The 14,850-nt window shown below is 44.9% G+C and overlaps 1 protein-coding gene across 1 annotated transcript; it reads left to right on the plus strand.

The window, feature by feature from the left end:
• Positions 1 to 1,078: 1,078 nt before the first annotated feature.
• LOC311119291 (scavenger receptor cysteine-rich type 1 protein M130-like) lies at positions 1,079 to 5,692 on the plus strand (the record flags this gene model as incomplete). Its single annotated transcript, XM_084194012.1, has 5 exons — positions 1,079 to 1,184; positions 1,615 to 1,920; positions 4,299 to 4,577; positions 5,039 to 5,359; positions 5,661 to 5,692. 5 exons carry the CDS (start codon positions 1,079 to 1,081, stop codon positions 5,690 to 5,692), a joined length of 1,044 nt encoding a protein of 347 aa, XP_084050138.1.
• Positions 5,693 to 14,850: the final 9,158 nt, after the last annotated feature.

Below are 14,850 nucleotides of genomic sequence, written 5' to 3' on the forward strand. Positions count from 1 at the left end.
GTTAGGCGTTTGTTCGGTTCCTCAACCATGGAAACCCATTTCATGAAGATCCCGACTAACAGTTATTGTGCTGACGTTGCTTCCAGAGGCAGTTTGGAACTCGTAGTGAGTGTTGCAACCGAGGACAGACGGTTTTTACACGCTACCCTCTTCAGCACTCGGCGGTCCCGTTCTGTGAGCGTGTGTGGCCTACCACTTCACGCTGAGCCGTTGTTGCTCCTAGACGTTTCCCTTCACAATAACATAACTTACAGTTGACCGAGGCAGCTCCAGCAGGGCAGACATTTTACTAAATTACTTGTTGGAAAGGTGGCATCCTGTGACGGTGCCACGTTGAAAGTCAATGAGCTCTTCTGTATGGGCCATTCTACTGCCAATGTTTGGAGATTGCATGGCTGTGTGCTCGATTTTATACACCTGTCAGGAAGGGGTGTGGCTGGAATAGAATCCACTAATTTGAAGGGGTGTCCACATACTTTTGTATCTATAGTGTGTGTACACACGTGTGTTGTTGCATCTTACCAACGATGAGCCTATCTTCCCCAGCACATCATGAAAGGTCATGTTGATGTTCATTTAACCTCTGCCTCCCTCTCTCTCTCTCTCCTCAGATCTCCAGGCTCAAAGCATCATTCCACCAGGTAGGTAGAGTATACATCTACAGTGATTATAGCAGTTTAATATTAGTCAACTTTATTATCCCACATGGAGAAATTCATGTGTCCATACACACCATTCTAAAACCCAATAACAAGTACTGTTTTATGGAACTACTAATACTTGTCAACTACAAAACATTACTGCTGTGAGAATAACAGAAGCCCTGTCATAATCTGTCCTCGCCACTGTGTTTTCCTCTCTGCTGTTTACAGCTGAAGAATCAGTCAGACTGGTGAATGGGACCAGTTCCTGTTCTGGGACAGTGGAAGTCTTCTACGGAGGAGAGTGGTCAGGTCTATGTTCTGGGTGGTGGAGCATGAAAGAGGCTAAGGTTGTGTGTAGAGAGCTGGGCTGTGGGAATGCTGTAGCTGAATCTATAGGACCTCTGGTTGAAGAGGGAAGAGGAGGAGCCATACTAATGAGTACATGCAGTGGAGATGAGTCTACTATTAGAGAGTGTGACATCATAGGAGGAGAACCTGGTTTCTGTAATGGTGAATATTATCGTCATGTGATCTGTTCAGGTAAGACACTGGTAATACTGAGAGATTTGATTTGTACATTATACAAGATTAGCATATATCATGTTTTATGTTTTTTTCATTTCATTTAAAGACAGGGAGAGATGTTAGATGTATTTAAACATTATATTTGTGTTTGTCATATTCATTCATGGGAGATGTGCATGGGCAGATCATTGTAGTTCAGATGTTACTGAAGTGAAGCTGCCTGATGGATGTCCAGCTGTTTATTTTCTATAAAGTGAAGTGAACTTATTCCTGTCTCCTGCCTGCATTATTCCCAACCCTGTCCTGAGTGACTAAGAACCCATTTCTACATCTTACAGTATCAAACATAGCAACCTACAATCTTTTATCCAACATATTTGTGTTTAGTCCTTGACAGTGTCATCAACAAAACGGATTGAATGTTCAACCAACTCTTTTTCTCCAGAGTCTGTGCAGCTTGTGGATGGAGATGGTCTCTGCTCTGGGAGACTGGAGGTGAAGTCCAATCAGTCCTGGGCCTCAGTGTGTGAAGCTGACTTTGACCAGCAGGATGCAGAGGTAGTCTGTGGGGAGCTTGGCTGTGGGGCTCCTGCAGCTCTACAGGGGGGGCTCTATGGAGAAGGTGAGGGTCAGACCTGGGATAAAGAGTTCCAGTGTAAAGGCAATGAGTCCCTTCTCCTGGACTGTGACACCTCAGACAGAAAAAACAACACCTGTCTACCTGGTAATGCTGTTGGACTCACCTGCTCAGGTAAGACACAGTTTGTCACTCAATCAACATTGTTTCTCGCCTGGAGTGAAGAATATGAGAGGCAATATATAGTGGGCTCCAAAATTACTGACACCACTGTCTGGCAATGCACAAACAATACTTACAGAAATATAAACAATATAATTATAGAGAGAAACTGAAAATACCAACATGTGAGAAATACTGTACTATATTAATGTTCCAATGGAACCCACCAAAATCATTTATTGATTAAATTAAAAATCAATGTCCTCCAAATCAAGGTTTCACAATTAATTGCACACTTAAAGATTATTGTAAATAACATCTACCAAAATTAAACCAGTGTTAAGTGAATATTTTAATCTCAATGGTTGAACTCAACTATTTCAGTGTCTCTGTGCGTCTCCCAAAAGGTTGTAATGCTTTTGGATCAATAAACAGACAGAGTCCCGGTCTGCATAGTCAGGCCTTTATTCATTGAGAATTCTGTTCATCACAATTTCAGAGTCCATCTTTTATACTCACACGTCATACAAAAACCCCACCCCTTTTAGGCGGGCTGTTTTCCTCTGCTCTCCTAACCATCAGGTCACACACACATGTTCTTATCATAGGCTGCATTCCTTAGTTATCGCCGTCCTCATACTCCTTAAAAAGCCTAACCGTTTCTCTCCTCCCTTAATTGGGAGGCCTCTTTATCTTGGTTTCTCAGTTGTCTGTAGCCAGTTCTCCTTGTCCTTTGTTGTCTGGTCTAACTCTTAATCACATTGCTAAATAGTAGCTCAATGTCATAGTCTTTACTGGTCCTACACTCACACATTCTAACACATTTCACACAGTTTCAGGGTGTAATAATTAGTCATTGATAATTATTCTATCAACCAGGAATTAAATTCCACTTATTTAAGTGTATCTAAGTCTTAAGGAACTATATTGAGCCATTACATCACTTCCTGTTTCACTAGGATATAAAAATGAGGTAACACGCATACAATATCCCTTTGTCATCCAACACCATGAAGAAAACAAAATAACTGGCAGTTCAAAAGAGACAGATGGTCGTAGACCTTCATAAATCTGGTAATGGCTACAAGAAGATCCACAAACGATTGAATATACCACTGAGCACTGTCAGGGCAATTATTAAAAAATAAAAAAGATATGGAACAGTTGAAAACCTCACGGTAGAGGACGCAAATGCATTTTGCCCCCCAGGATAGGGAGGAGGATGGTGAGAGAAGCAACAAAATCCCCAAGAATAACTGTGAACGAATTGCAGGCCTTGGTGGCGTCTTGGGGTCACCAGGTTTCAAAAAGCACCATCAGACGCCACCTCCACAACCACAGGCTCTGTGGAAGGGTTGCCAGAAGAAAGCCCTTTCTGACCCCAAGACACAGATGCAAGCGCTTTGAGTTTGCCAAATGTCATTTACATTATGACTGGAAGAAGGTGCTCTGGTCAGATGAGACCAAAATTGAACGTTTTGGTCAGATACAGCATCGACATGTTTGACGTCGAAACAGAGATGCATACAAGGAGAGGCACCTCATACCCACTGTGAAATATGGTGGTGGGTCAGTGATGATTTGGGGCTGTTTTAATTCCAGAGGTCCAGGGGCACTGGATGGCATAATGAATTCCACCAAGTATCAGGCAATTTCGGCTGACAAAGAAGGCTGGGATTTGGCCGTAGGTGGACATTCCAACAAGACAATGACCCAAAACATACCTCAAGATCCACACAGAAATGGTTCTGTGACAAAAAATATATATCTTCTGCCATGGCCATCTCAGTCAGACCTCAATCCAATCGAAAATCTGTGGGCTGATTTGAAGATGGCAGTTGATAAGCGCAAACCCAAGAATGTGAAGGATCTTGAAAGGATCTGCATAGAGGAATGGTCCAAAATCCCTCCAAATGTGTTCCTTAACCTTGTCAAACATTACAGGAAAAGACTCCATGCTGTTATCCTTGCCTGAGGTGGTTGCACTAAGTACTAAATGAGGAGTGCCAATAATTATGAAACCTTGATTTAGGTGACTTTTATTTTGTATTAAATAATTGTATGATTTTGGTTGGTTCCATTGAAACATTAATAAAGTACAGTATTGTTTATATTTTTTAATGTATTGTTGGTGCAGTCAGGGGTGCCAGTAATTTTGGAGCCCACTGTAGATGTGTTTTAGTGTGAAAATAGTAAGATTACTGTCTCTCTCTCTTCTCTCTGTGGTCCTCTGTAGCTCAGCTGGTAGAGCACGGCGCTTGTAACGCCAAGGTAGTGGGTTCGATCCCCGGGACCACCCATACACAAAAATGTATGCACGCATGACTGTAAGTCGCTTTGGATAAAAGCGTCTGCTAAATGGCATATTATTATTATTATTCTTTTCTCAGAGCCTGATGATGTGAGGCTGGTGGGAGGAGGCAGTCGCTGTGCTGGTGGAGTGGAGTGGTACGACCAGGGAGAGTGGAGGACTGTGGGAGCTGATGACTCGGACAAGGAGGCTGTAGCTGCAGTAGTGTGTAGACAGCTGGGTTGTGGCTCCACTGTTTCAGTTCTACCTGGAAACACCACTAGAGGGTTTGGAGTTTACTGTTCTGGGTCTGATCCTTCACTGAGGGAGTGTAGGAGAATGTATCGTGCCTATCCTGTAGTCACAGTGATCTGCTCAGGTAATAACAAGATATTATAATTATATTCAACTGATTTCCTTCATTCATACAACTTCCTCTGCACCTCTCACAATGACTGTTTAGCTTGTAAATCTGCTTTGCAAAACAGATCAATCAGTCAAGTAGGAATCAAATACAACTTCAATATCCCAGAATGCTTTTGTATTTGAACGTTATCTCACTGAACGTCTCTACTCACTACCACTGTCACATGTCATGTTATTGTCATATCTAAATGAGGAAAGAAAGTAGTTGAGGAGCTACGTTTTCTTTTTCTCTCCTCTTGTTCCAGATGTCCTGCTTCAGCCTGATATCAACATATGTTGTCTCAGTGACTGTAGGCCCACTACTCATGTTGCCCTGTGAGGGAGGGTGGCTAGCACTGTTACATGCTGATGTTATTGTCATATCTATAGGAAACTATTAGAAGAGGTTTTTCTTGTTCTCTTTTATTGTTACAGATCTCCTGGTCCAGCCTGATATCTTCCTGACTGACTCAATGGGAGGGGTCTCCAGGGGCCATGAGGGGCCAGAGGTGTTCAGGGGCTACAACTTCACCATCACCTGCTCCACTCAGCCACAGTACCCAGGAGGCTCCTTCCTCCTCACGTTCACCGGCTCCAACAGAATCCAGACCCAGCCAGCTGTCAATCACTCTGCTGCCTTCCTCTTCCCTGCTGCAGATGACTCCCACCAAGGGAACTACAGCTGTGTTTATGACAATTATGTTTTCTCTCAGAACTTCTCCTCTGAGAGTGAGCTCCTCTCCCTCACCGTCACAGGTAACTGAACATGATCCAGACTTATAACTTTGTCATTGACAGATTTCCCACAGATCTATGTGATGATAATCAGTCCCCTCATCAAAGGTGTTTCTGTTTTCAGCCTCTCCTCTACCAGCCTTCATCATCAGACACGTTGTAGTGCTGCTGATCCTACTGACAGCCATCACCACCATCTACCTGTACTACAAGGTAAAGACATTTACTCAGACGTTACAAGTCATTTAAATGTTTGTGTCTATGAGCAGGGTTCAGATTCTACATTGGTCTATATATGTGTTTAAGGTGTGTGATTAACCAGATGAGAATGAGAGGCGCGCCCGCAGAGAATGAGACACAGAGACACACACACACAGAGAGAACGAGAGACCGGGATTTTAATAATAGCTGAAAAGTTCAGAATTAGTTTATCTTTCTAGAACCTTGGAAGACATCTAAAAAGAGTGACAGCAACCACCATGATTCCTTTTAGTTTGTTTTTTTGCAACCATGGTAACATGGGGTTGGGGTAACATGAGGTTATGGTAACATGGGGTTTTGGTAACATGGGGCTTTCATTATTTTTAGAGAGTAGCTCAATTACGTCTGTTTTGTGTTCCAGAATGTATTGCTGCTTTTAGCTTTTGTCTTTATGTCTTTATCTTATTTAGTGTTTCTCTTAGATTCTTTATCTTGAAGTGTTTCCATTATTAGTACATGACTGACTCACTCACTCACTCTTGGTGCTGTGTCTCCCTAGACCACCAGGAGGCAGAAGAGAGTGAACAGGGTGAGCAGCGTGGATCTTTATGTTGATGCCAATGCCATGGAGATGGTCTCTCTGAGCTCCAGAGCTGAAGCTGGACCGGGAGAGGAGAGAGCAGCCCAGGGGACTGAGTAGGAGTAGAATGATGCTGACCCTAAATGTTGATCTTAGTTTAGTTTTGGTGTTTTGAACTCGATGGTCAGCAGTGGACTGGTGTTTAAAATGTGGCAGCAAACCTTAAGTGGTTCTAATTTTAATAACACAAGTTAAGAATTAGTTTATCTTTTTATAACCTTGGAAGAAATCTAAAAGGAGTGATTGTAACCACTATTATTAATTTTTGTTTGTTTTGTACCACCATGGTAACATGGGGTTTTGGTAACATGGGGTTTTGGGTAACATGGGGTTTTGGGTAACATGGGGGTTTGGGTAACATGGGGGTTTGGGTAACATGGGGGTTTGGGTAACATGGGGGTTTGGGTAACATGGGGTTTTGGGTAACATGGGGTTTTGGGTAACATGGGGTTTTGGGTAACATGGGGTTTGGGTAACATGGGGGTTTGGGTAACATGGGGGTTTGGGTAACATGGGGTTTTGGGTAACATGGGGTTTTGGTAACATGGGGTTTTGGGTAACATGGGGTTTTGGGTAACGTGGGGTTTTGGTAACATGGGGGTTTGGTAACATGGGGGTTTTGGGTAACATGGGGTTTTGGTAACATGGGGTTTTGGGTAACATGGGGTTTTGATTATTTTTAGAGAGTAGCTCAATTAGGTTTGTTTTGTGTTCCAGAATGTATTGCTGCTTTTAGCTTTTGTCTTTATGTCTTTATCTTATTTAGTGTTTCTCTTAGATTCTTTATCTTGAAGTGTTTCCATTATTAGTCCATGTATTATTATAATCATCTGTTCATACTTTGTATTTTGAAACATTTTAATAAAGGGGTCATTTTAGTTTGTTGTTGGGGATTGTTTTGTTGCTGTTGTTTACCTCTCATGATGTTATTGATTATACATTTTATGATATTGACTGATGTAGATTATTGTTATGTTGTTAGTAGTATAGAGATAATGATGTTATTCATTATAAATATTATGGTATTGATTATGATGTAGATTATTGTTATGATGTTTGTACTATATAGAGATATTTGTGTTATTCTCTTATGATCTGTGGGTTACAGAGAAAGTATAGTACTTAGTTCAGGTCTGATATACATTAAATTGTGAATATGCTGTGTGCAAATCAATCAATTAATCAAATTAAAGTAAATAAATATGGTAATATATATCAATGATCTCAAAGGTATTGTTGAGAAGTGTTTATTTCATATTTGTGATGTGAGTGCAGATTATGTTGATGTTATGTTATTTACCCTTTACAGATAAAGACCTGTTGCTCTCTAAACTGCCATGTAATCACTGAATGCTTTTAATAAACTCACAGGCTGTCAGTCTTGTGTGATTTCTCTCTTGGAAAGACTACAACATACAGTATGAATTAACTGAGATCAGTCTTGTGTGATTTCTCTCTTAGACAGACTACAACATACAGTATGAATTAACTGAGATCAGTCTTGTGTGATTTCTCTCTTGGACAGACTACAACATACAGTATGAATTAACTGAGATCAGTCTTGTGTGATTTCTCTCTTGGACAGACTACAACATACAGTATGAATTAACTGAGATCAGTCTTGTGTGATTTCTATCCCCCTTCTTGTTTTTCCTATTTTGTTGCATTACAACCTGTAATTTAAATGGACCTTTATTTGGATTGCATGTAATGGACATACACAAAGTAGTCCAAATTGGTGAAGTGAAATGAAAAAAATAACTTATTTCAAAAGATTCATATGTTAAAAGATTCAAAAGATTCATATGTATTCACCCCCTTTGCTATGATCCCCTAAAAAGATCTGGTGCAACCAATTACCTTCAGAAGTCATATAATTAGTTAAATAAATTCCACCTGTGTGCAATCTGTCACATGATCTGTCACATGATCTCAGTGTATATACACCTGTTCTGAAAGGCCCCAGAGTCTGCAACACCACTAAGCAAGGGGCACCCCCAAGTAAGCGGCACCCCCAAATAAGCGGCACCATGAAGACCAAGGAGCTCTCCAAACAGGTCAGGGACAAAGTTGTAGTACAGATCAGGGTTGGTTGGGTTATAAAAAAATATCAGAAACTTTGAACATCCCACGGAGCACCATTAAATCCATTATTAAAAAATGGAACAAATATGGCACCACAACAAACTTGCCAGTAGAGGGCCGCCCACCAAAAGACCAGGCAAGGAGGGCATTAATCAGAGAGGCAACAAAGATACCAAAGATAACCCTGAAGGAGCTGCAAAGCTCCACAGCGAAGATTGGAGTCTCTGTCCATAGGACCACTTTAAGCCATACACTCCACAGAGCTGGGCTTTATGGAAGAGTGGCCAGAAAAAGCCATTGCTTAAAGAAAAAAATAAGCAACCACGTTTCGTTATCGCATGTGGGAGACCCAAACATATGGAAGAAGGTACTCTGGTCAGATGAGACTAAAATTGAACTTTTTGGCCATCAAGGAAAATGTCTGGCGCAAACGCAACACCTCTCATCACCCCGAGAACACCATCACCACATTGAAGCATGGTGGTGGCAATATCATGCTGCGGGGATGTTTTTCATCGGCAGGGACTGGGAAACTGGTCACAATTGAAGGAGTGATGGATGGCGCTAAATACAGGGAAATTCTAAAAATGCACTAATTTCTCAGCATTAACACACACACACACACACACACACACACACACACACACACACACACACACACACACACACACACACACACACACACACACACACACAGACACACACACACTTTTTGATTGTCGTTTCAACAGCAAGTTTTGTTTTTAAATTCTTAAAACAAAGACAGATTAGATGTTGTGGGACATAAATGTTCAATTATACCAATGTCATTAGTTCCTCCATTTAGCTGTATAGTGTCCTATTAGCATTTAGCTGTATAGTGACCTATTAGCATTTAGCTGTATAGTGTCCTATTAGCATTTAGCTGTATAGTGTCCTATTAGCATTTAGCTGTATAGTGTCCTATTAGCATTTAGCTGTATAGTGTCCTATTAGCATTTAGCTGTATAGTGTCCTATTAGCATTTAGCTGTATAGTGTCCTATTAGCATTTAGCTGTATAGTGTAGAGCCCCGTGGGCCCTGGTCAATAGTATTGAGTGCACTATATAGGGAATAGGGTACCATTGAATATAGGGTGAAGTTTTCCCTACACGCTGATCTTGGGTTAGTTTTGCATTTCCCCCACTAATGGATAAGGTTAGGATTGGGAGAGGAGAAGCTGATCCTAGTTCTGTAACTCGGGGAAGCTTTACCTGTACAGTCTTCGCTGCAGTTTGGTGGGAGTATGAAAGATGAAAAATGAAATATTTCCCTCTGCTGGCCAGAGAACAATATTACACCTCAGGCCTACAGGTACAGTACTGCATCATCCTGTCAGCCAGTTACACCATGACCCAGACACTCTGGGAGAATCTCAGCCAGTTACACCATGTCCCAGACACTCTGGGAGAATCTCAGCCAGTTACACCATGACCCAGACACTCAGGGAGAATCTCAGCCAGTTACAACATGACCAAGACACTCAGGGAGAATCTCAGCCAGTTACACCATGACCAAGACACTCTGGGAGAATCTAGGCCAGTTACACCATTACCCAGAAACTCTGGGAGAATCTCAGCCAGTTACACCATTACCCAGACACTCTGGGAGAATCTCAGCCAGTTACACCATGACCCAGACACTCTGGGAGAATCTCATCCAGTTACACCATGACCCAGACACTCTGGGATAATCTCAGCCAGTTACACCATGACCCAGAAACTCTGGGAGAATCTCAGCCAGTTACAACATGACCAAGACACTCTGGAAGAATCTCAGCCAGTTACACCATGACCCAGAAACTCTGGGAGAATCTAGGCCAGTTACACCATGACCCAGACACTCTGGGAGAATCTCAGCCAGTTACACCATGACCCAGACACTCTGGGAGAATCTCATCCAGTTACACCATGACCCAGACACTCTGGGAGAATCTCAGCAAGTTACACCATGACCCAGAAACTCTGGGAGAATCTCAGCCAGTTACACCATGACCCAGAAACTCTGGGAGAATCTAGGCCAGTTACACCATGACCCAGACACTCTAGGTGAATCTCAGCCAGTTACACCATAACCCAGACACTCTGGGAGAATCTCAGCCAGTTACACCATGACCCAGACACTCTGGGAGAATCTAGGCCAGTTACACCATGACCCAGACACTCTGGGAGAATCTCAGCCAGTTACACCATGACCCAGACACTCTGGGAGAATCTAGGCCAGTTACACCATGACCCAGACACTCTGGAAGAATCTCAGCCAGTTACACCATGACCCAGAAACTCTGGGAGAATCTAGGCCAGTTACACCATGACCCAGACACTCTAGGTGAATCTCAGCCAGTTACACCATAACCCAGACACTCTGGGAGAATCTCAGCCAGTTACACCATTACCCAGACACTCTGGGAGATTCTCAGCCAGTTACACCATGACCCAGACACTCTGGGAGAATCTCAGCCAGATACACCATGACCCAGACACTCTGGGAGAATCTCATCCAGTTACACCATGACCCAGACACTGTGGGAGAATCTAGGCCAGTTACACCATGACAAGGACATTCTGGGAGAATCTCAGCCAGTTACACCATTACCCAGACACTCTGGGAGAATCTCAGCCAGTTACACCATGACCCAGACACTCTGGGAGAATCTCAGCCAGTTACACCATGACCCAGACACTCTGGGAGAATCTCATCCAGTTACACCATGACCCAGAAACTCTGGGAGAATCTAGGCCAGTTACACCATGACCCAGACACTCTAGGTGAATCTCAGCCAGTTACAACATGACCCAGACACTCAGGGAGAATCTCAGCCAGTTACACCATTACCCAGACACTCTGGGAGATTCTCAGCCAGTTACACCATGACCCAGACACTCTGGGAGAATCTCAGCCAGATACACCATGACCCAGACACTCTGGGAGAATCTCATCCAGTTACACCATGACCCAGACACTGTGGGAGAATCTAGGCCAGTTACACCATGACAAGGACATTCTGGGAGAATCTCAGCCAGTTACACCATTACCCAGACACTCTGGGAGAATCTCAGCCAGTTACACCATGACCCAGACACTCTGGGAGAATCTCAGCCAGTTACACCATGACCCAGACACTCTGGGAGAATCTCATCCAGTTACACCATGACCCAGACACTCTGGGAGAATCTCAGCAAGTTACACCATGACCCAGAAACTCTGGGAGAATCTCAGCCAGTTACAACATGACCCAGACACTCAGGGAGAATCTCAGCCAGTTACACAATGACCCAGACACTCTGGGAGAATCTAGGCCAGTTACACCAATACCCAGACACTCTGGGAGAATCTCAGCCAGTTACACAATTACCCAGACACTCTGGGAGAATCTAGGCCAGTTATACCATGACCCAGACACTCTGGGAGAATCTCAGCTAGTTACACCATAACCCAGACACTCTGGGAGAATCTCAGCCAGTTACACCATGACCCAGAAACTCTGGGTGAATCTCAGCCTGTTACAACATGACCCAGACACTCAGGGAGAATCTCAGCCAGTTACACCATGACCCAGACACTCTGGGAGAATCTAGGCCAGTTACACCATGACCCAGACACTCTGGGAGTATCTCAGCCAGTTACACCATGACCCAGAAACTCTGGGAGAATCTAGGCCAGTTACACCATGACCCAGACACTCTGGGAGTATCTCAGCCAGTTACACCATTACCCAGACACTCTGGGAGAATCTAGGCCAGTTACACCATGACCCAGACACTCTGGGAGTATCTCAGCCAGTTACACCATGACCCAGAAACTCTGGGAGAATCTCAGCCAGTTACAACATGTCCAAGACACTCAGGGAGAATCTCAGCCAGTTACACCATGACCCAGACACTCTGGGAGAATCTATGCCAGTTACACCATGACCCAGACACTCTGGGAGAATCTATGCCAGTTACACCATTACCCAGAAACTCTGGGAGAATCTCAGCCAGTGACACCATGACCCAGACACTTTGGGAGAATCTCAGCCAGTTACACCATTACCCAGACACTCTGGGAGAATCTCAGCCAGTTACCCCATGACCCAGACACTCTGGGAGAATCTCAGCCAGTTACACCATGACCCAGACACTCTGGGAGAATTTCATCCAGTTACAACATGACCCAGACACTTTGGGAGAATCTCAGCCAGTTACACCATGACCCAGAAACTCTGGGAGAATCTCAGCCAGTTACAACATGACCCAGACACTCAGGGAGAATCTCAGCCAGTTACACCATCACCCAGACACTCTGGGGGAATCTCAGCCAGTTACACCATGACCCAGACACTCTGGGAGAATCTCAGCCAGTTACACCATGACCCAGACACTCTGGGGGAATCTAGGCCAGTTACACTATGACCCAGACACTCTGGGAGAAACTCGGCCAGTTACACCATTACTCAGACACTCTGGGAGAATCTCAGCCAGCTTTTTTTTTGGGAGTCATTTATCAGACTCTGATCCAGAGCGACTTACAGTTAGTGAGTGCATACTTCTTTCATACTGGCCCCCCATGGGAATCGAACCCACAACCCTGGCATTGCAAGCACCATGCTCTACCAACTGAGCTACACGGGACCTTGATCTTTTCAGATTGGGGTAAACTAATCTGCAGCCTCTGCCATGTCCTCTGTTTACCACATGGTCAATGACGATGGCCCAGACTTCATTAGACACAGTGTGTCTCTGATGTCCACCTCTCTGACGGGGCCCATGTCCACTTCTTTGTTGGACCCATGTCGACCTCTCTGGTGGGGCCCATGTCCACCTCTCTGACGGGGCCCATGTCCACCTCTCTGACGGGCCCCTTGTCCTCCTCTCATACGCCATGTCCTCCTCTCTGACGGGCCCCATGTCCTCCTCTCTGACGTGGCCCATGTCCACCTCTCTGACGGGGCCCATGTCCTCCTCTCTGACGGGGCCCATGTCCACCTCTCTGACGGGCCCCTTGTCCTCCTCTCTGACGGGGCCCATGTCCACCTCTCTGACGGGCCCCTTGTCCACCTCTCTGACGGGGCCCATGTCCACCTCTCTGACGGGCCCCATATCCTCCTCTCTGACGGGCCCCTTGTCCTCCTCTCTGATTGGGCCCATGTCCACCTCTCTGACGGGACCCATGTCCTCCTCTCTGACGGGGCCCATGTCCTCCTCTCTGACGGGGCACATGCCCACCTCTCTGACGGGCCCCTTGTCCTCCTCTCTGACGGGTCCCATGTCCTCTTCTCTGACGGGGCCCATGTCCTCCTCTCTGACGGGGCACATGTCCACCTCTCTGACGGGCCCCTTGTCCTCCTCATTGTCGGGCCCCTTGTCCTCCTCTCTGACGGGGCCCATGTCCTCCTCTCTGACGGGGCCCATGTCCTCCTCTCTGATGGGGCCCATGTCCTCCTGTCTGACGGGCCCCATGTCCTCCTCTCTGACGGGGCCCATGTCCTCCTCTCTGACGGGCCCCATGTCCTCCTCTCTGATGGGGCCCATGTCCTCCTCTCTGACGGGGCCCATGTCATCCTCTCTGATGGGGCCCATGTCCACCTCTCTGATGGGGCCCATGTCCTCCTCTCTGACGGGCCCCATGTCCACCTCTATGACGGGCCCCTTGTCCTCCTCTCTGATGGGCCCCATGTCCACCTCTCTGACAGGCCCCTTGTCCTCCTCTCTGATGGGGCCCTTGTCCTCCTCTCTGATGGGGCCCATGTCCTCCTCTCTGACTGGGCCCTTCTCCTCCTCTCTGACGGGCCCCTTGTCCTCCTCTCTGACGGGGCTCTTGTCCTCCTCTCTGACGGGGCCCTTGTCCTCCTCTCTGATTGGCCCCTTGTCCACCAGCTCTTTGGTGTCTTCCTCTCCCTTGCTGTCTATCCTGCTCCATATTGAAAGACACTGGAAGTGTTCACACCCCCTTTTATATGGTGACTAATTGTGGTTCCCACTATGTGAAATCAATTAGTAATAATGAGTAGTCATTATGTGGGTTCATCATGTAGCAGACATGTAATTTAAATGTTTATACATTACAAACATATTTAATTTATGTAGTTCTCTAAATCCATATGTAGTAGACAAACCAGTTTAAAATATATAGCTTTACCAAACGGTTAAGTGATTAACCATTACAGTTTTCCCCAATTGTTAACACACGTATGATGAAACTACATCTCAGATACTCAAAACTCAAAACACTCACTACCCTGGCGTTACAAGCGCCATGCTCTCTACCAATTGAGAAACAGAGGACCACATGGCAATTAGGGATCCAGATTTTGTCAAATTAATGTCAAAAGTATATTTTTTGTTGAGGCATTTTAGCTAATCCTAACCCTTTTCCTAACTTTAACCTAATTCACCTAACCTGCTACGAAAAGTCAAATCTGACGTTAATCTGACAAAAGCTGGATCCCCTCTAGCCATGACCCAACAGCAACACCGTCAGAACAGTCTTCATTCTGAAATGAGTCTGGTCTTCTTCAGAAGTAGTGTAGTAGTCTACAGGGTTCAGGACTCACCTTTTTAAACACTTCTTATCGCTCATATCATG

This window comes from Coregonus lavaretus, assembly GCF_964263955.1.
Source record: "Coregonus lavaretus genome assembly, contig: HAP1_SCAFFOLD_3954, whole genome shotgun sequence".
NCBI lineage: Eukaryota > Metazoa > Chordata > Actinopteri > Salmoniformes > Salmonidae > Coregonus > Coregonus lavaretus.